This window comes from Phascolarctos cinereus, unplaced genomic scaffold, assembly GCF_003287225.1.
Source record: "Phascolarctos cinereus isolate Bilbo 61053 unplaced genomic scaffold, phaCin_HiC Scaffold_4;HRSCAF=312, whole genome shotgun sequence".
NCBI classification, from domain to species: Eukaryota; Metazoa; Chordata; class Mammalia; order Diprotodontia; family Phascolarctidae; genus Phascolarctos; species Phascolarctos cinereus.
Genome location: NW_027555847.1, coordinates 729,468,973 through 729,488,254, shown reverse-complemented (window position 1 = coordinate 729,488,254; position 19,282 = coordinate 729,468,973). Strand labels below are relative to the sequence as shown.

The window sequence follows — 19,282 nt, the reverse complement described above, 5'->3', positions numbered from 1 at the left end:
AGGGCCCTGGGACTCAGGCTCTGGCTAGGCCTGCCCCTGGGAGATCATGGCAGTGAAGGCTGCTGTTTCATAGGCCCCAAGTGGCCCCTAGGAGGCCCCAGCATGGATAGCTGCTTTCTCGTGGGCCCTGAGCCCTGGGCCAGCCCCTGGGAGATCCTGGCAGGGAGAGCTGCTGTTTCTCTGAGCCTGGGTCTTGGGCTGTGGGAGACCCCGTCTGGGAGAGCCCCTCTCTTCTGGGCCCTGGGCCTTGGGCTGTGACCTGGCTGGCCTCAGGGAGACGCCAGCTAGGAGACTCCTCTCACATTGGAGGGGAATGACTTTCTCTTCAGAGCAGCAGGACGTGCACAAGTTTCTTCTGGACAACATGAACAACGGGGGGCTGCTGGAGCTGATGATGAGGTATCTGAAGGTGATGAGCCTGCAGTTCCTGGTGAAGTGGCCCCCGGGCTTGGGCCAGGTGGTCCTCAGCATCTATAGCAGCTGGCGAAAGCACAGCAGCGGCCTGCCGAACCCTCTACTCCGCGACTGTAGTAACCAGCACATTAAGGTATGGAACAGAGCCGTGCCCCTGGGGGCCCACCTGCCTCGCTTTGGCAGCCAGGGCCTTGGCCCTGGGCACACCCTTTGGGGCCTGACAGCTCTGCTGTGCCTCAGCCGGGCCCTGGGTCCCGTCCCTGTGACCCTCCCTCCGCTAGGGCCCTTGCTCCTTGTTGGAGAGGGTTGTGGCGATCTGGCCTCAGCCCTTGGGGCTCTCCTCCCTTTGCCACCGTGCCCTGATCCGCTCCTGTCCCATCTCTCCTCTGGGAGCTCGAGGCCGGTCTCTTTCCATCTGTGCCTCTTTGTTTTTGCCTCTGTCTCTTCTCTTTCCCGTTCCCCATTTCCTCTCTCTCTCTCTCTCTCTCTCTCTCTCTTTCTCTCTCTCCGTCTGTCCCCTTTTCTCTCTGTTTCTCTTCTGTCTGTCCCTTCCCTCCTCTTCCTCCTCCCCTTTTGCTCTCCTTCTCCCTCTCCCCTGCCTTCCCTCCTCTATTTCCTTGACCCTGCTGGCTCTGCCAGGCCGCCCTCCCTACTCCGCTCCCAGCGGCAGTGGCCACCCTTTTCCAAGCGTTCCTTCTCTTTACACCTGCTGCCTCCTGTGCCCACTTCTTGGGGCCTCTCTTCCTCCACTTTTATCTCATCCTTTACCATTTGCCTTTTCTTTTTTGAAATGTTCTCAAAATTAAAAATGTTAAATAACAAATCTATATTTTTCTCCTTCCTCTCTCCCACCACATTGGAAATTAAGACTAAAATAGATGCTTCGTAGCCCATGTATGTAGTCAAACAGGACAAGGGCCGGTGGCATGTCTCACTCTGCGCCCTGAAGCCACCCCTGTCTTTTGGCGGGGTGGGGGTGGAGAAGGGAGAGGAGAGCTTGTCCTTTGTCAGGCCTGGCACCGTGGGGGCTGCTGTGCTCATTGGAGGTCATCAGCTCCCCCACTGCTGTGCAAGACGTATCACTGGGGCTGCTCGTTTCATTCTTTTTAATTGAATTTTTTCAATCAGCAAAAATCGACCTTCTCACCCTTCTTTCACCACCCCCCAAACTGAAAAGGAAAGGAAAACTAGTCATTGACTGCTCTTGACTTGCTCGGCCATCCGCCACTCAGGGGCCCTGTTCGGCTTCCATTCTTGGCTGCTGCATATCGAGCTGTCAGTATTTCTGTACATCCTGAATTACAGTTGGCTTGCTCAGGACTCATCCCTCCCTTCACCCTCTTCCCTTGAATTCTCTCTTCTGCCCTGTTCCTCCCGTTTCTCCATTGACTGACATGTTTTTCTGTATTCACACTGTGTATGTGCTGCTTCTTCCTCCTTTGACCAGATTCTGGTGTGAGCCTCTCTCTCCGCCTTGTCCTCATTGTTTGTGTGGATGTTTCCTTGTGTACCCTGATTAGGTGGGATAATTTCCCTTAACCTTCTCCCCCAACCCCAGATGTCTTCCTCCTCTTCTCCATTTCCATTAAGTTTCTCAGAACATAAGAGACCCACTCCCAGGCCTTCCCTGTCTACCTGGACTCCCTCTGTGCACCTGATGATGATAGATAGGGCTCTGAAGGGGCTCATGGATCATCTCTCCATATGTGAATAGAGACAGTTTGTCCCTGTTTAGATCTGCTCATTCAGGTTTACCTTTTTATGTTTTTCTTGACACCTGGGTAAGACATTGGAAGGTGAAACACAGGTGTCAGGATAAGCCCTGGCGGTCCTTTCTCTTTGACCTGGAAGCTCTGGATCTGAAAGGCTGGAATATTCCTGGCAGTTTTCTCTTAGGATTTTTTGACATATGATGCCCTGCACTTTTTCTTTGGTTGTAGCATTCAGGTTATCCAGGGAATCTTGGGTCTAGTTTCCAGGGCAGTTGTCTTTGCTAGGGGATACCTCGCATTTCTTTTCTGTATTTTCAGGCTAGCCTGGGGTCAAGGTGGGAAGGGTCATGAGAGGGCATGATTAGGCACTGAGTGGGGGTTCCGTGAGGGGCAGGGCCTGCCTGTCTGGGGGGAGGGGTCTTGCGCGGCCTAGGCCATGGCACACACTGTCAGGTGCAGGGAGGCTTTGGTCTCTTGGCTGGGATGGAGCACATTCAGAAAGGAAAAGGAGACGACCAAGTAGGATGATGAAGGAATATGGCCCTGGGAGGGCTGCCTGAGCTGAGCATGGGTGGTAGGCCCATCCACAGGGTGCGCGAGGTCAGCACTGTTGCGTGCAGGACTTCAACCAGTCATCCGCCCCATCCCTACCCCCCTCTATCTGTCCATTCCCCCATTCCTCCATTTCTCTATCCATCCATCCATCCTTCCTTCCTTCTGTCTGTCCATCCCTCTGTCCATCTCTCCATCTGTCCCTCCCTCCCTCCATCTATCAGTCAATCCCTCATCCCCCCATTCCTCCATTTCTCCATCCATCCTTCTTTCTCTGTTCCTCCCTCCATCTATCTGTCCATCCCCCCATTCCTCCACTTCTCCATCCATCCATCTTTCCTTCTCTCTGTCTGTCCATCTGCCCATCTCTCTGTCCCTCCACCCTTCCCTCCCTCCATCTGTCCATCTCCCGTTCCTCTATTCCTCCATCCATCCTCCAGCTTTCTTTCTCTCTGCCCATCCCTTTATCCGTCTGTCCGTCCATCCCTCCCTCCCTGCATCTGTCCATCTGTGGTCTTCTTTTCTGCCTGGGGGGCTAGCCTGCTCCCTGCCCACCATGTGCCGCCTACCAGGCCTTGCTGTTCTTTTTTGCCCCAGGACATGATGCTCATGGGTCTGTCATGCATGGAGCTCCAGCTGGACCAGTGGCTACTGGCCAAAGGCAAAAGCTGTGCAGGTAGGTACCCCTACTTCTGGGACCCTCCTTCTCCCCCCTGGGGGGAGCCCTGCCTGCCTGGATTTGGGCCTTCCTGCAGTGGGCAGGCGTGGTGGCCCATGGGATCGAGTGCCCAGAGGGGGCCACGTATTCTCCCAGCCCACTTGTTTCCAGAGGCAGAGACCTTGGGTGCCTTCAGGTGTGTCCAGGCCGCCTCCGTCCCATTAGCGATGCCACCAGTTTGGAGGCCCGAGGGGGCCTGTCTTTCCTCTGTGGCCATCTTGGGGTTTGTGCCCAGCCAGAGTATGGCCAATGACTGCGAATGTGGCGAGCTGTTCAGGCAGATCCAGGCCACTTTCTGAATCACAGCCAGCTTGTAGCTGGAGGTAGGCATTCCTGGGGTGAGTTTCCTCCAGTCCCCCTAATACTGACTAGTCCCTTGTCACTTTGAGGGCATTCCTTCCGACAGTGGGCTTGTGTCCTAGGGCCGTGGCCGTTTTGGGAAATCAAGGGCCCTGTGTGCCAGAACCTGCAGATGCTGCCTCTGTCTCAGCTGGTCAGGAGGAGGGCATTGACTGGGGGCCTCAGCGCCCTCTGCTCTCACCCATACACAGGAGAGACCCTCACAGTAATGTCCTGACATGTGCTTGAAGGTCTCTGGAGAGGGGCCACCCCCTGCCTCTTGGGGTGGCCTAGGCCACACTGGGACAGCTCCCTAGTTTCCCTCCATTGCAGCTCCTGGGTCTGCCCTCTGGGACCAAACAGAACAGGACTGCTCCTTCCTTCACATGGCAGCCCAGATATCATGGCCCCCCATCTAAGGCTTCTCTCCTCCAAGCTCCTGGCCCTTCTCTGTGCTGCTTGTGACTTTCTATAAGCTATCCAGCTTGTCTTTGTATCCTGCTACCTGATACTGACCTTAAGATGCTAGCAGAGGGCTGACAGTGGCAGGTGATAGTAGGACTCTTCCCTCCAGGCTCCTGGCATCTTTGGCCCGCCGATTGCGGCCTCAGATGGCGTCACCATTTTAGCCTCCCTCATGGGGAGTTTGCAGTGCCCTGAAACCCCCAGATTTTTTTCAGAAGAATAGCTTGCTGACCAGGCCTCTCCCACCACGCACTAGCGAAGCTGATTTCCTATACTGTAGTGCAAGATGTTATCCATCTTGCTGTTAGATTTCCTCTTCTTTGATTCAGGCCAGTGCTGGAGCCTGGCAGGAACTTTTCAGATTCTGACTGTACCGCCTGTTGGCGCAGGTATGCCTGCCAGGCCTGTAGCTAAGCCATTGATTGAAATGTTCAAAAGCCCAGGGCCAGGTGCAGATCCCTGGAGCGCCCCACCGGAGACCTCCACCAATGCTCACAGTATGTCAGCAGACACTCTGGCCTGGCTGGCTCAGCAGGACAGAATCCTTTGAATTGCTTCTGTCACCTGGTCCATTTCTCTCCATCTTCTCCACCAGAACAGCAGGAGAGCCAAAGCTCTAGGTCACCTAGGTCAGCTCTAGTCACTCCTTCCCCTCATGCTGCCAGCTGTCGTCATGACCTGTGCTTACTGAGCCAGGCAGGCTCCTTCTTTGTCATCACCATTGAGGTTTCTTAAATGAGGCATGTTAGAGTTTTCCCAGGACCGTGGGGTTGGCAGACTCTCTTCTTTTCCCCTCCTTTAAAGTTGTTTTAAATTAGGACATTTGCCCTTGTCCAGGCCCTCTCTTATTTGTCATGACCAGATCCAGGGTCTGGGCTTAGCTGTGCCATTGACCAGTTCTCAGGGATGTCTGGCCTCTGAGGAGGCCCTGGACTTGTCCAGAACAGTTTTCAAGCACTGATCAAGTGCCTCCTGTGGACAGGCACTGGGCACAGTATCGGGGAGAGCAAAAGACAGGCTCTGCCCTCAAGAGGCTTACGCTCCAGTGGCGCAGGATGGCACATAAAAGGGAGGCAGCAGGGGCATCCTGGCAAAGCAAGTTGAGGCACAGTAGGAGGGAATGAAGAATGGAGGCTCTGGTGAGAAGAGCTCAGCCGGGGGAGTGGGTGCGGCTGAGGCGCCTCCTGGGTTTGAACACCAGCTCCCCAGGGGTCACTTTGGCCTGACTGGCATTTCCCATGTAGAAGGGAACCTGAGTGATCGCCTTCTGCCCTTTGTATTCGAGGGGGGAGCCCGTAGTGAGTGACCCCGTCAAGGCCAGATACCTCAGCTATGAAATAGGGATCATGAAAGCCCCTCCCTCCCCGCATGGTTGTGAGGCTCGAGTGAGCAGTACTGGAGGGTGCTTGGCTCAGCGCTGCCTGGCTGGGGGGAGGCGTTCTGTAAATGCTTGTTTGCTTTCTGCCTGGAATCTGGACTGGTTGGGGAGTTCCCTGTGCAGCTACATTGGTCTCTTGAAACAAACCTCACTTTTCTTCTCTATTGGAACTGTTTCCCTGAGTCTTGTTGGTATCTCCTTCCTGGGCTGACCTCCCTTGAAACTGCATGGCCTGGGAGCCTTCTCCACTTTCTTCTGAACCCTGGGAGGGAAAAGTTCCTTCCCCCCGGGGTTCCCAGTGCTCATGTCCAGGGACTTGTTCCTGCCTAGTGGTGAGACTCCCCTGTTGGCCCCTTGATCTTTGGGAAGGTGACAGGCTCAGTCAGGCCTGTTCTGAGATGCTGGGAGGAGAGAGTCACAGACAGACAGACAGACAACGTGGAGGGTCCAAGGGCAAGCGTGCCAGTGCCCACAGACCTCTGGATGACTGATGTTGGGGGCCCTACGCAAGGCCCTGGCTTGGTCACATATGGGCTTAGGGGTTGGGTAACGACCGTGTTGCCCTACCTCTGAGTCACCTGATATCTTCTTATGTGTATTGTAGGCACAAGGGCATGACTGTGTGCTGGGCATGGGGCTGCGTGCGGGGGACACAGACCTAACTGGGGTGGGCAGTATGAGCTGGGCCCCGGGGCATGAGCTGTGCAGGTGAATGCACTGGCTCTTACCCCTTCCTCAGTTACTCCTGGCCAAGCCCCACCATCCACCTCCTTCTGGCCCCCCCCTCCGGTCAGCTTCCTCTCCCTCTTCCATGCCTCCCCAGCGCCCTCAAACTTCCCATGGCTCCCCCCTCCGCTGAGACCCTGCCCCGGTTTTACAGATAAATGGAGGCCGCTCACCGGGAGCTCCCCCTCTCCCTTCCTTGTCTGCCATCTCTCAGGTGTCAGTATCTCCTTCCATGATGAGGGGGCCTCACTCTTGACCATGGCGACCCCTCCTGCTCAGCTGATCCTTTCTGAGCTGTCTCCTCCTGCAGATTGCCCCCCTCCCACTTCTCTTTGATCTTCCTAAGGAAGAAGGAGGAGGGGAGGGGGAGGAGACTACCTTGGCTCCCCCTGACAGATGGGGAACCCGAGGCAAGCAAGGTCACAGGGAAGGCAGCCTACGGACTCTCTGGTCTCTGCTGGCTCCCTCCTGTGGCCTACAAACATGATCCCCCCTCCAGTCAGCCACCAAAGGGCTCTCCCTAAAAACCTTGTCTGCCTGTGTCACCCCCTGCTCAGTGAGCTTCCTGTGGCCTCCGGGAGCAGACACGAAGTGCTCCTTTGTTACCCAGCCCCCTCTTCTTATACCTGATACCTCCCTTTCCATCCATCTTCAAGCCTCTTCATCTCTGGCTGTGCCCCTCTCCTCCAGGAAGCCCACCTAGACCCCTCCTCACTGCAGGCCCTTCCCTTTGGTGATTCTCTCCATTGTCCTGGCTGTGTATGGGGTAGTGGGCATGTGGCCTCCCCTGCTAGGCTGGGAGCTCCCTGAGGGCAGAGGCTTGGTGCACAGCAGGCTCTGAATCCGTGTTCCCTCTTCCATCCCTTTCAGTGTCTCCCCGGCATTGCCCGGCTGGGGTGGTGAATGGCCGCTTCGGACCCGACTTCCCGGGGACTCACTTCCTGGGGGACCTTCTGCAGCTGTCGTTTGCCTCCTCCCAGCGGGACCTCTTTGAGGAAGGCTGGTTGGAGTTCATCGTTAGGGTGTACTGGCTGAAGGCTCGTTTTCTGGCTCTGCAGGTGAGTTCCCTGTCCTTGGAGGTATTCAAGAAGGTTTTGGCTGCCTGCTTAGGATAGTGATGGATTGACCTCTGGCAGGGACCAGAGTCACCTCAGCCTGTTCACGTTGAGATTGGGGCCCCAGGGGAGTCTGGGGGTTAGCATTGGGCCCTCGGGGAATGGTTCGGTGGGTCTGGGGGCCGAGATGGGCCTGGGGGTGATGCTTGGTTTTTAAATTTTCCTTCTGGGCAGGAGTTTGAATTCTGCCTCAGACCCCTTTCCTAGCCTTGCAACCAGGTCTGCCTTGGGTCCCCCATTTGTCAAAGGGTGGGAAGGGTAGCCCCCTCCTACCACTCTTACTATTTTCCTTCCTCCCCTTCTCCCTCCTCCCCTCTCCCCTCCCCCTCCTTCTTTCCTTCTCCCTCCTCTTTCCTCCTCCTCCTCTTCTTCCACCCTCCTCCCCCCATCTTCTCCCCTCCCCATCTTGAATTGAACTGAGTGCATTGATAACTGCTCTAAAAACAGCTCTTCTGAGATCTACATTACACACACAGTCAGTCAACAAACATTGTGAAGCAGGATTCATACAGAAAGAGGAGAATGATGGGAGAAGGCAAGGGGTGCTCATAGTGAGCGGTGTGGGAGAAGTCAGTTGGCAGCATTTCTTAGGGGTCTACTGTGTGCTGGGTCCTGGGCTAGACACTGGGGGTCCGCAGAGGGAAGGGCCTGGTATCTGAGGGGGCAGGGAGGATAGATTGTAGCAGGGCCTTCCAGGTAGCGTGGTGGAGTATGGCCGGAGAGGGAGGGGAGGCCAGGGCAGCTGGAGGGAAGAGCCCATGGGCTGGGGGTGGGATAGCAGGGTCCCCAACAGAGCATTGTGTCTGCTTGGAGGTTATTGGGTCAGGCCCAGGCTGAATGGAGAGACCAAGGCAGGCAGGCGCATTTAGGCTTAGGGTTAGGTGCCAGGAGCACTGGATGAATGAAGGACTGAAGCGGGGGGCAGGGGAGGGGGGCCTTCCACAGGAAGAAGAGATTGGGGCAAAGATCCCGCGAGTAGGTGGAGGGGGCAGAGGAGGACGGGGGTGGGGGGAAGCACGAGGCAGTGAGGAGGGGGTGCAAGGGTGAGGAGATGGGGAGGGGGAAGGGGTCAGAGGAGAGGAGGGGGCACATTGAGAGATGCAGCCCAGGTGAACTGGGCAGGCCGCTGCATAGTACAGGATCTGGGGGTTCAGAGAGGGAGGACTCTGCGGTGACCCTGAGAGTGGGAGCCTGAGGCCCTCGACAGTGATGGGGAAGGTGGGGTGGGTGGAGATAGCCACGTCCATTCTGGACACGTTGAGGTTTGGCTGCCTCCTGGGCTGAGGCAGGGGCAAGTGCTGAGCAGAATCTGTCTGGGTGGGGAGGGCTGAGGGGCCAGGCGCAGGGGCTGATGCCACTGGTTGGCCTCGTTGTCAGGGAGACATGGACCAGGCCCTGGAGAACTACGACATGTGCACGGAGCTCCTCCAGAATGCGGCCGCCGTCCAGGCTGGCAGCAGCCACGAGCCGAGGAGCCTTCTCATCCGGCTACCCAACCTTCACCTGGATTCTGTGGTTTCCCTCGAGGAGGTGAGTGGGGCACTGGGGGGTGCGGCATGTTGCCCCCAAGCATCCTGCCTGAGCTTGCCCCGGCCCCATGGTGAACAAACCCGCCTTCATCTGCAGTCTGTCCCTGGCCCTCCCCTCCACACCAGCTGCACCTTTGCTGTGCCTTGTTCCCCTTTGCCCCACCGCTCCTCCTTGGAGGTCACCGGGCCCACCTGGACGTCTGCTGACCTCCAGGGCGCCCCAGACCCTCCCCTGCCTACCTCAGCGAGCTCAGAGCCTGGCTCCCTCCCCACGTCAGCCGCCACGTGGATGCCCCTCTACTGTGCCCATTTCATGGTTCCTCAGCCCTGCCATCGCACACACACAGATGGTCATACCCTTGATCTTGGCATCACCCACAGACCTCCACGTTTGTGAGCCCTCAAGTCGCCCCTCTGCCCCCTGCCCTGTTCTTCACCCTCACTTCTCTCCGAGGCCATCCCCTCTGCATCTCTGTCCACTCTCTTTGTCTCCACTTGGGGAACCAGCTCAGCGCCACCTTGGCCCTTTCTCATTTCGGGGTCACGCCCTGCAGGGCCTCCCCCTTCCCCCACAGCACTGTGCTGCCCGGCCCCCCCAACCAACCCTTGTGGACAGGGGCCCCAGAGCTCCCCCCCACCCCCACTCGGCCCCTGTCCTCCGCTGCCCCTGTCACCTGCTCGCGGGATCTTTGCCCAATCTCTTTGTCCTGTGGAGGGTCCCCCCACCCCCGCTTTGGTCCTTCATTCGTTCAGTTCTCCTGGCAGCTGTGGCCTCCGGCCCAGACACCCCAAGAGACTGGGGGCTGGGCTGTTCCGAACCCACCCATGGTTGTGACCTTTTCAGATCGATAAGAACCTGAAGTCCCTGGAGCGGTGCCAGTCCTTGGAGGAGCTGCAGCGGCTCTACGAGGCGGGTGACTACCAGGCCGTGGCCCACCTGTTACGGCCCACCTTGTGCCTCAGTGGCTATGACCGCACCAAGCACCTGGAGTTTGTCACCTCCATCCCGGAGCGCCCCGCCCAGCTGCTCCTGCTGCAGGTGAGTCCTGTGGGGCCCCGACTCATCCTACCTCAGACACTCAGCAACCCCTTGGCCCGCTTGGTGAAGTCCCCTGCACGCCTGCGTGTTTGTGTGTATGTGTGTGTGTGTGTGTGTGTGTGTGTGTATGTGTAGCCAGGATAGAGCCCCGGGGACCCCCACCTGGACAGAGTATACAAGGTCATTTCCCTCCAGTAGCTTACGCTCCACCAGGACAGGTCACTGGCAGACAGGTGACCCAGAAGGTCACTGGGGCTCTTTGGCCTCTGCTTGGCCCCAGGGGTTTGGAGCATCAGAAGAGGTGTCCTCCTGGGCCCCCATGGGGCCCTCGGGCCTTCTCTTCTGTGGGTGAGAAGTGTCATGTAGAATGTGCAGGGTCCCGTCGGGGAGCCCTTTCTGGAAGGGACCCCACTCGAACCAAGGGCCTGGGGGCCCCTGGGGGTCAGCTCCTGGGCCCCCCGCTCTGCTGGACACAAGGGGATCTGTTCCAGTGGCAGTGTGGCCCCTGGCTCAGGGACACCTGGGGGCAGAGCAGGGCAGGCTGCTCCCTTTTCCGCCCAGAGCCTAGCGGCCCCCTTGTGGAAGGACGTGGCCGGGGGGGTCCCACTGTGCCCCCTCTAACTGCGCCTGCCTCCCCTCTCCCCAGGACGCCCTTCTCAAACTCAAGGATTACACGCGCTGCTTTGAGTGCTCTGAGGTCGCCCTACAGGAGGCCATCCAGCAGATGGTGAACCTGACCGACCCCTCTGCCAAGGAAGAGTGGGTGGCCACGGTCACTCAGCTCCTCCTGGGCATCGAGCAGGCCCTCTCTGCAGACAGCAGCATCCTGGGCGAGCCCCTTCGCACCCCCAGCCTCGTCCGGCTTGCCAACAACCTCATCCAGGTAGGTGCAAGCCCCTCCACCCACGCGGGCCTGCCTGGGGCGGGGTGTGAGTAGAGGCCCCAGACCTCAGCCCATCCTAAGGCGGCCGTCCCGACTGCCCTTGTTGGTGGTTAAAACAAAGAGTGGTCAGTGGTGCAGGCTGGCCAGGGAAGACTCAGGGATGGCAGAACTGAGGAACTGTTTGATAAAGGGGGAAGCAGCTGGCAGGAGCGAGGCTCAGCTCTCACAGCCCATGCCTCTCTCCCATCTAAACAGCTACGTGACTTTCACGTGCACCAGTTAAAAGAGAAACGTCACAAGCCTCTCAGCTCTGGCTGACTTCTGTCACCAAAGAGCTTTTGCACAGGCGACTTCAGTGCGTCTGCAATAGGAAGGGGAGCAGCGAATGGGAAAAAGCCTTTGCATCAAAGCTCTTCGATAGCTTCCATATCCAAGATGTACAGATGGCAGATAATAAGTTTATAAATATGTATGCTCCACATGGCTCACAGCCATCCCCTGCAGAGAAATGGCCACGTGGGGACAAGTGGTTCTCAAAAGAACAGCTGCAGAGTGTCCACAGCGGGTAACAGAATGCCCCAAGTCACCAGCAGTGAGAGAAACACGAATCAGAACCAACCCCCCTGAGGTTTCCCCGCACACCCTGCACATCGCAGCAACGACAGAAAAGGGCGGAGTTGGGCTGTGATGCGCACACTGATGCATCGTTGGGACAGCTGCGAAGTGACGTGGCTGTTTAGAAATGATGCTCGTGACGGCTGCAGAGAAGGCTGGGAAGAGCCGTGTGAACTGGTGCAGAGCTGAGTGAACAGTCGGCACCACTGTGAGGATGTGCCAATGTGTAAATGGAGAGGAGAGCAGTGCCCCAGGAATTCAAAAGCAAACGTAACAAAATTGTGAAAACCGAGCGAGAGGAGCAGAGCGGGAGGCCCCCGGGCTACATGGGGGGCCTCTCTCAGGGGACTGATCGTCGGAGCTAGTTTTGTCCTCTCTTAAAAAACGTGATTTGTCACACGGGTAGCCCAGATTCTGGGGGTGCCCTGGTAATGTAACTAGACGGAGGGTCTTAGTGGATTGCCAGCTCCAGGGGAGTCACCAGGGGGGTGTGGCTCTTAGGCTGCTTTCAGAGGGGCACAATGAGGTGAGAGGCCCCCTGGCCTCAGGCCTCAGTGCCCAGGATGTGGAAGATTGGGACTGGAGAAGATCCCGATTGGGGAATGTTGTGGGGAAGACAGGAAGCATGGTTCAGCACTCCACCCGGTGTCTGGCACATAAGGGGCACTTAAGAAATGTTAGTTCGTTGATTGATTTTGGGTTAGGGTTAGGGATTGCGCCATGTGGGTCCCAGAGGGTAAGCCTCTGCTGCCGAGCTGCCTCCTTCTTCGGATGTCTGGGGCCATGTCTGAGCCCCGGCGATGCCCCCTGTACCCTCCTGCCGTGGCTCACAGGGTCATGGGGGAGCAGCGGGAGGCTGAGGCTGGAGGCCGCTGTGAGGCTCCTCTGCGCCATCCCTCATGACCCTGGTTTCTGCCCTGGCAGGTCATCGACTGCAGCATGTCTGTGCAGGAGGAAGCCAAGGAGCCGTACGTAGCCTCGGTGCTTCCGTGGGTCATCCTGCACCGTGTCATCCAGCACGAAGAGGAGGGCTTCCGGACCCACTGTCAGCAGCAGCAGCAGCTGCAGAGCCCCGAGGACAGTGAAGGTCAGGGCCTGGCCGGGGCTCCCCGTGGCTCTGTCTGGGCCCTGGCCATCCTTCTGGCCTGCAGAGAGCAGGGCTGGGCACAGATGAGGAGGCTGCGGGCCCGTCACAGCCTCTGAGAGCTGCCCCTGCCCTCCTGGGCCCAGCTGAAGGCTTTGCCCTTGGTGGAGGCTGGGGGAGTAGAGTGGAGGGCAAGTGCCCCAGGGTCTTCTCCCACACAGTGAATAACCCTTCTGCTGTGGGAACTCCCTGCCCACATCGTGGTGGAGTCTGACATGTATCCATCACAGTGTACATACCCTCTTCTCCTAGTGTGTGCGCATCTGGTGTTTCTCTGAGCGCCCCCATCTCTTGGGGCTCCCGGCAGAGCAGCTGCCTTTGCCACTGTGTGTCCAGCGGGTCCCTAGTCAGCAGGCACTCACGGCAGCCCTCGAGGCAGCAGACGCCACGGGGAGGCCTGCTGGCAGTGCTGGGGTGTGTGACATTGTGACATGGCAGTATCACAGCCCAGCCGTGGAGTTCCTGTGCTTGCATTAGTGATGACAAGGAAAGGGAACAAGCATTTATTAATCACCTATGGTGTGCCAGGTCTCATGCTAAGCGCTTTATGAAGAGGATCTCCTCTGATCGCCAGAACCAGCCTAGGAGGAGGCAGGTGTATTTTGATCTCCATGTGACAGACAGCTGAGGAAACTGAGGCAGGCAGAGGGGCAGTGGCTTGTCCACAGTCCCCCACTTAATGGTGTCTGACTCCATGCTCCTCCTTGTCTTTCACTGCCCCCCATCCACTCTGTGGCCCAACATCTCCCCTGTGAGCCTGCTACCTCCTGGTGCAGACTTCATCTGCTCCCTCCTCTGGTCCCTCCTGTATTAGCAAACTGTGCTGGTTCCCTCAGGCCCCCAGGGTTCAAAGCCCTCTGTAACCAACACCCGGCTGCCCTTCCTGGTCCCTGCCTTGGGCTCCGGCCTGTTCCACCGACAAGCCCTTCCTGTCTCTGGCATTCTCTCTGGCCATCCACCGGCCTGGCCCGTGCTCCCTCCTCTGCTGCCGCTGCTGACCTCATGGGCTTCCCGTCTGTCGCCCCTTCCAGAGCTTGCTCTAAACAGATTTATTTGTCTGCTTGCTGTCCCCTGTTAAACCAGGCGCTCCTCTAGGACAGATACCACCTCAGCCTCCTTCTGTGTCGCCAGTGCTTAGCAAAGGGGCCGGTGTGCGGGAGGTGTTTAACAGATACCTAGTGACTGACTGGGTGAGGTATTGGGGGCGGCTTCTGAACCCAAGACCGGTGGGTGCCAAGGGCTTGTATCGGTGCCTTCCTCCTGTCTGTTGGCATTTTTCTTCATTTTCAGAAGTGCGTGCTTTGTTGACATGAGGTGATGAGACGTCAGCAGGTGCCTCTCCTCCCTTGCTTCCCCCCACCCAGTTTCCTTTCCTTCTTGCAGGAAGGCCAGACACCCCCCTGCTCCCGTCTTCTCTCATGTTACTCAACACTGCCCATGAGTACCTGGGAAGGAGGTCCTGGTGCTGCAACTCTAACGGGGCACTCCTGCGCTTCTATGTGAGTGTGAGGACACGCTTTGGGCAGCCCTCTGTGGGTGTCTGCTTGGGTGTGAGCGTGCCAGTGTGACTGCATGCTGGTGAGCGCATGAGTGAATGTACGTGGGAGTGTCTGAGTGCATTTGTGCAAGTGTGAGTGTATGCGTGTGAGTGTGCACGTGGGTGCTCATGTGACTGAGTATAGGAATATGTGCACGTGTGAGTAAATGTGCATGTGAGTGCATTTGTGCAAATATGAGTATGTGTGCATGTGTGAGTGTGAATGTACATGTGAGTGTGTGTACTCGTGTGTGCGAGTGTGAGTGTGCATATGAGTAAATGTGCATGTGAGTGCATTTGTGTGAGTGTGCATGCGTGTGTATGTGTGCATGTGTGAATGTACATGTCACTATAAGTGCATTTGTATGAGTATGCGTGAGTGTCCGTGTGTGCATGCAGGTGTTTGAGTGTGAGTGTACAAATGTGTTTCTGTGAGTGTGCATATGAATGTGTGCATAAGTGCATGTGCGTTTGTGCAGGAATGTATAATTGTGTACTTGTACGAGTGTGCACACGCGTGTGTGAGCGTGACAGTGTGTGCTTGTGTGTGTGCATGTGTGCTCATGACTGCTCATGCAAGTGTGACTGCGTGTGTGCTGATGTGGGTGTGACTATGTGTGCGTGTGTGCTTGAGTGTTTGCATTTGAGCGTATATTTGTGCATGTTGGTAGGAGTGTGTGTGCATGGTGTGCAAATGCGTGTGCCCAAGTGTTCAGTGCTTGTGCAAGTGAGTGTATGTGAGCCCACGCGTCAGTTCTGCCCCAGGGTCTCCCCCGCCAAGGCTGGCTGTCGCGGCCCCCTCCTTCCCCCTTCCCAGTTCCCCCGTCTGTCCCCAGCGGCTGTGGGGGCAGGGCGGTGACGCTGTGCCTTGGCCCTAGGTGCGAGTCCTGCAGAAGGAGCTGGCAGCCTCGGCCTCGGAGGACACGCACCCCTACAAGGAGGAGCTGGAGACGGCCCTGGAGCAGTGCTTCTATTGCCTCTACAGCTTTCCCAGCAAGAAGAGCAAGGCCCGTTACCTGGAGGAGCACTCTGTGCAGCAGGTGGGGGTGGTGTGGCTGCATGCCCCCCCGCTGCCCCTGCGCCCCCCCCTTCCCCTCCCCTGCACCCCACTCCCCCCAGTGGAAGGGCCTGGGCCCCGCCACCTGCACGGCGCCCCTCCCCTCCCCAAGCAGAGGGGCCTGAGCCCCATCCTTACCAGCAGGCCTCTCTGACCCCTCCAGGTGGAGCTCGTGTGGGAGGACGCCCTCTTCATGTTCGACTACTTCAAGCCCAAGACCCTGCCCGAGTTCGACAGCTACAAGACCAGCACGGTGTCGGCCGACCTGGCCAACCTCCTCAAGAAGGTGGCCACCATCGTCCCGCGGACGGAGAAGCCTGCGCTCAGCCTGGACGACGTATCGAGCTACATCGAGGGCACCCTGAGCAAGGTCGGCCCTGCTGCCCTCCCGGGGTGCCCTGGGTGCGAGGGGGCTCGGTCTCAGGGACTTTTCTGGCCACGCTCCCGGGAGGCCGTGCAGGGAAGCCTGTGCGTTCCCTGAGGTATCCCTCCCCCCTCCCGCCTCAGAGAGCCGCCCCTCAGCACGGGGGCCAGGCCAGGCTGGGCCCTCTGCCCACTTGCCGCTGTGGAGCATCGGGGGCTCAGTGCTCACCTGGCCCACAGGTACCGGCGCTACCCGAGGGCGCTGACCACTCACCGCCTGCGGTGAACGAGCTCTACTACCTCCTGGCTGATTACCACTTCAAGAACAAGGAGCAGTCCAAGGCCATCAAGTTCTACATGCATGACATCTGCATCTGCCCCACCAGGTGCGTGCCCACCCGGGCTGACCCCCCCGGGGAGCCAAGCCTCAGCCGCGGCCCTCTTCCTGAGCCCCGCCCCTCCCGCAGGTTCGACTCGTGGGCCGGCATGGCTCTGGCCAGGGCCAGCCGCATCCAGGACAAGCTGAACTCCAACGAACTCAAGAGCGACGGTCCCATCTGGCGGCACTCGGCCCCCGTGCTGAACTGCTTCAGGCGGGCCTTGGAGATCGACGCCTCCAACCTGTCACTGTGGATAGAGTACGGCACCATGTCCTACGCGCTGCACTCCTTTGCCTCCCGCCAGCTCAAGCAGTGGAGGGCAGAGCTGCCAGCCGAGGTGGTCCAGCAGGTGGGAGCCCCTTCTCCAGGGAGCAGCGGGCAGGGTGGGCTGCCTCCGTGTGCTGTTAGGAAGCGGGGACCTGTGGTGGGGTGCTGTCAAGGGGATCCCATTTGTGAACAGCCCTCGTCCTCCGCCTCTAGCCTTGCCACCGACCTGTGCCTTCATGGCCTGCCAGTGGGCACTGGCCCTCCGGTTGTCCTGAGGTCTGTTGAGGTCTGAGTGCACAAGGACTCTTGCTGCCAGACCTACTCCTGTGAATGTCTCCTGAGCTTTCTAAAAGATCAGTCACTCTGATGGCCCTTACCAAGCCTGCAGTCCACTCAGAGCCCTGGATCATTTTTTCAGAGTAGCTCCTGTTTCCCATTCTTGTCCTGAAGGAGGTTTGTTGCACCCAGTGCCAGACTTGACACTCATCTCCATTGTATTCCAGCGTATTAGATTTGGCCTAGTGTTGACCCTGTCATCTGCAGGGAGGGGTATTGCTGGTCCGAAGGTGTGCGTGGTCTTAGAGCCTTTTGGGCATAGTTTCAGATTGTTCTCTGGGTTGGTTGGACCAGTTCACTGTTCCTCCAGCAGTGCATTAGTGTCCCAATTTTTCCATATCTTCTCCAGCATTTGTCATTTTCCTTTTTTGTCACATTAGCCAATCTGATATGTGTGAGGTGGTATCTCAGAGTTGTTTCGATTTGCGTTTCTCTAATCAGCAGTTATTTAGAGCATTTTTTCATATGACCATAGTTAGCTTTGATTTCTTCCTCTGAAAACTTCCTGTTCGTGGCCTTTCCTCATTTATCGATTGGAGAATGACTTGTGTTTTATAAACTCGATTAGTTCTCTGTATGTTTGAGACATGAGACTTTTATCAGAGACACATGCTATAAAGTGTTCATCCCATTGCTCTGCTTTTCTTCTCCTCATGGCTGCATTGTTTTATGTTTGTGCAAACCCCGTTTTACTTAATGTAATCAAAATCATCCATTTTACATCTCATAATGCTCTCTGTCTCTTGTTTGGTCATAATGCTTCTCTTATCCATAGATCTGACAGAGAAATTGTTCCCCTAACTTGCTTGTGGTATCACCTCTTATGTCTAAGTCACGTACCCATTTGGACCCTTTCTTGGCACATGGTGTGAGATGTTGGTCTATATGGAGTTTCTGCCAGACTGTTTTTGTCGCATGGTGAGGCTTTGTCCCCAGAGCTTGGATCTTTGGGTTTGTCAAACCCTGCGTGACCATGGTCATTTATTGCTTTGTTTTGGGTACCATTACCTCTTCTGTTGATCCACCATGCTATTTCTTAGCAAGCACTAAATTATTTTGATGATCGCAACTTTGTAATACGGGTTGAGATGTGGTACCGCGAGGCCACCTTCCTGCATGCTTCTAATGTAGGTTGACGGTACTTTTTTTCTTAAAGAAAGCTTCATTTGTTCTTGTGCTTTGCAGTGTCATTAACAGGGATGGGTAGTGTATTCTGTCAAAAGCTTTTTCTACATCTACTGAGATAACAAGATGGTTTGTTTTGTTTCCGTCATTCACGCAGTCAGTTCTGCTGATAGTTCTCCTAGTATTGAACAGACTTTTTGTTGTAGTCATTCAGTCATTTCAGTCATGTGCAGCTCTTTGTGAACATGTTTGGGGTTTTCTTGGCAAAGATACTGCTGGTTTGCCATTTCCTTCTCTAGTAGATTAAGGCAAACAGAGGTTAAGTGACTTGCCCAGGGTCACATAGCTAGTAAGTGCCTGAGGTTGGATTTGAACTCAGGTCCTCCTGACTCCAAGTCTGGTGCTCTATCCATTGTGTCACTTAGCCTAGTTCTTTCGCCTTCTGGAATATCGTATTCAACACCTTTGATCCTTTACTGTGATAGCTGCTAAATCTTGTGTGATCCTGACTGTGGCTACATGATATTTGAATTGTTTTTTTCTAACTACTTACAATATTTTCTCCTTGACCTGTAGGCTCTGGAATTTGACTGTAATATTCTTGGGAATTTTCATTTGGGATCTACTTTAGGCAGTGATTGGTGAATTCTTTTAATTTCTATTTTACCCTCTGTGTTCTAGGATATCAAGGCAATTTTCCTTAATAGTGTTTTGAAATATGATGTCTAGGCTCTTTTTTGATCATGACTCTCAGGTCGTCCAGCAATTCTCCTCAATCTGTTTTCCGGGTCAATTATTTTTCCAATGAAATATTTACCTTTTTTTATTTTTTCATTCTTTTGATTTTGTTTTATTGTTTCTTAATGTCTCATAGTCATTAGCTTCTGTTGCCCAATTCTAATGTTTTTGTTTTAGGCAATTGGGGTTAAGTGACTTGTCCAGGGTCACATAGCTAGTAAGTGTCAAGTGTTTGGTCTGATGCCAGATTTGAACTCAGCTCCTCCTGACTTCGGGACTGGTACTCTATCCACTGCACCAACTAGCTGCCCCCCACTCCATTCTAATTTTTAAGGAATTATTTTCTTCAGTGAATTTTTGTACCTCTTTTTCCATTTAGTCAATTCTGCTTATTAAGGTTTCTTTCCTTCAGGTGATTTTTGTGCCTCTTTTACCATTTGGCCAATTCTGTTTTTTAAGTTTATTTTCTTCAGTATTTTTTTGTGCCTCCTTTAACCTTGTTGCGTGTTCTAATTCTTTCCATTTCTTTTTCTTCTCTTATTGCTGTATCTGGTATTTCTAGGACAATACTGAATAAGAGTGGTGATAATGGTGATAAAGCAAATCTTTGCTTTGCCCTGATCTTACTAGGAAGGCTTCTAACTTATCTCCATTACAAATAATGCCTCCTTTAACCAAGCTTTTGACTCTTTGTATCATTTTCCTGCATCTTTCTCATTTCTTTTTCCAATTTTTACTCTACCTTTTTTATTGCATTTTTTTTGGACCTCTTCTAGGAAGTCTTTTTGAGCTCTTGCAGGAATTCTTTTGGGGCTTGTGTTCAACTCACGGTTTTCTTTGAGGCTTTGCT

At 55.6% G+C, this 19,282-nt stretch overlaps 1 protein-coding gene across 4 annotated transcripts in view; it reads left to right on the top strand.

Annotated features, from left to right (window-relative positions):
• The window catches only part of CABIN1 (calcineurin binding protein 1), a 108,122-nt gene that overhangs the window by 31,726 nt on the left and 57,114 nt on the right, over positions 1–19,282 (top strand). For all 4 annotated transcript variants that reach the window (XR_013485626.1, XM_020977566.2, XM_020977564.2 and 1 more), the window contains exons 12-23: positions 330–547; positions 3,276–3,354; positions 7,175–7,362; positions 8,797–8,949; positions 9,793–9,987; positions 10,634–10,870; positions 12,410–12,572; positions 14,013–14,128; positions 15,045–15,206; positions 15,387–15,593; positions 15,827–15,972; positions 16,054–16,315. Coding sequence is in view for 3 of the 4 variants with exons in the window: in XM_020977566.2 (XP_020833225.1) it covers positions 330–547; positions 3,276–3,354; positions 7,175–7,362; positions 8,797–8,949; positions 9,793–9,987; positions 10,634–10,870; positions 12,410–12,572; positions 14,013–14,128; positions 15,045–15,206; positions 15,387–15,593; positions 15,827–15,972; positions 16,054–16,315 (2,126 nt within the window). In the remaining variant the exon portion in view is untranslated. The remainder of the gene's footprint in view (positions 1–329; positions 548–3,275; positions 3,355–7,174; positions 7,363–8,796; positions 8,950–9,792; positions 9,988–10,633; positions 10,871–12,409; positions 12,573–14,012; positions 14,129–15,044; positions 15,207–15,386; positions 15,594–15,826; positions 15,973–16,053; positions 16,316–19,282) is intronic.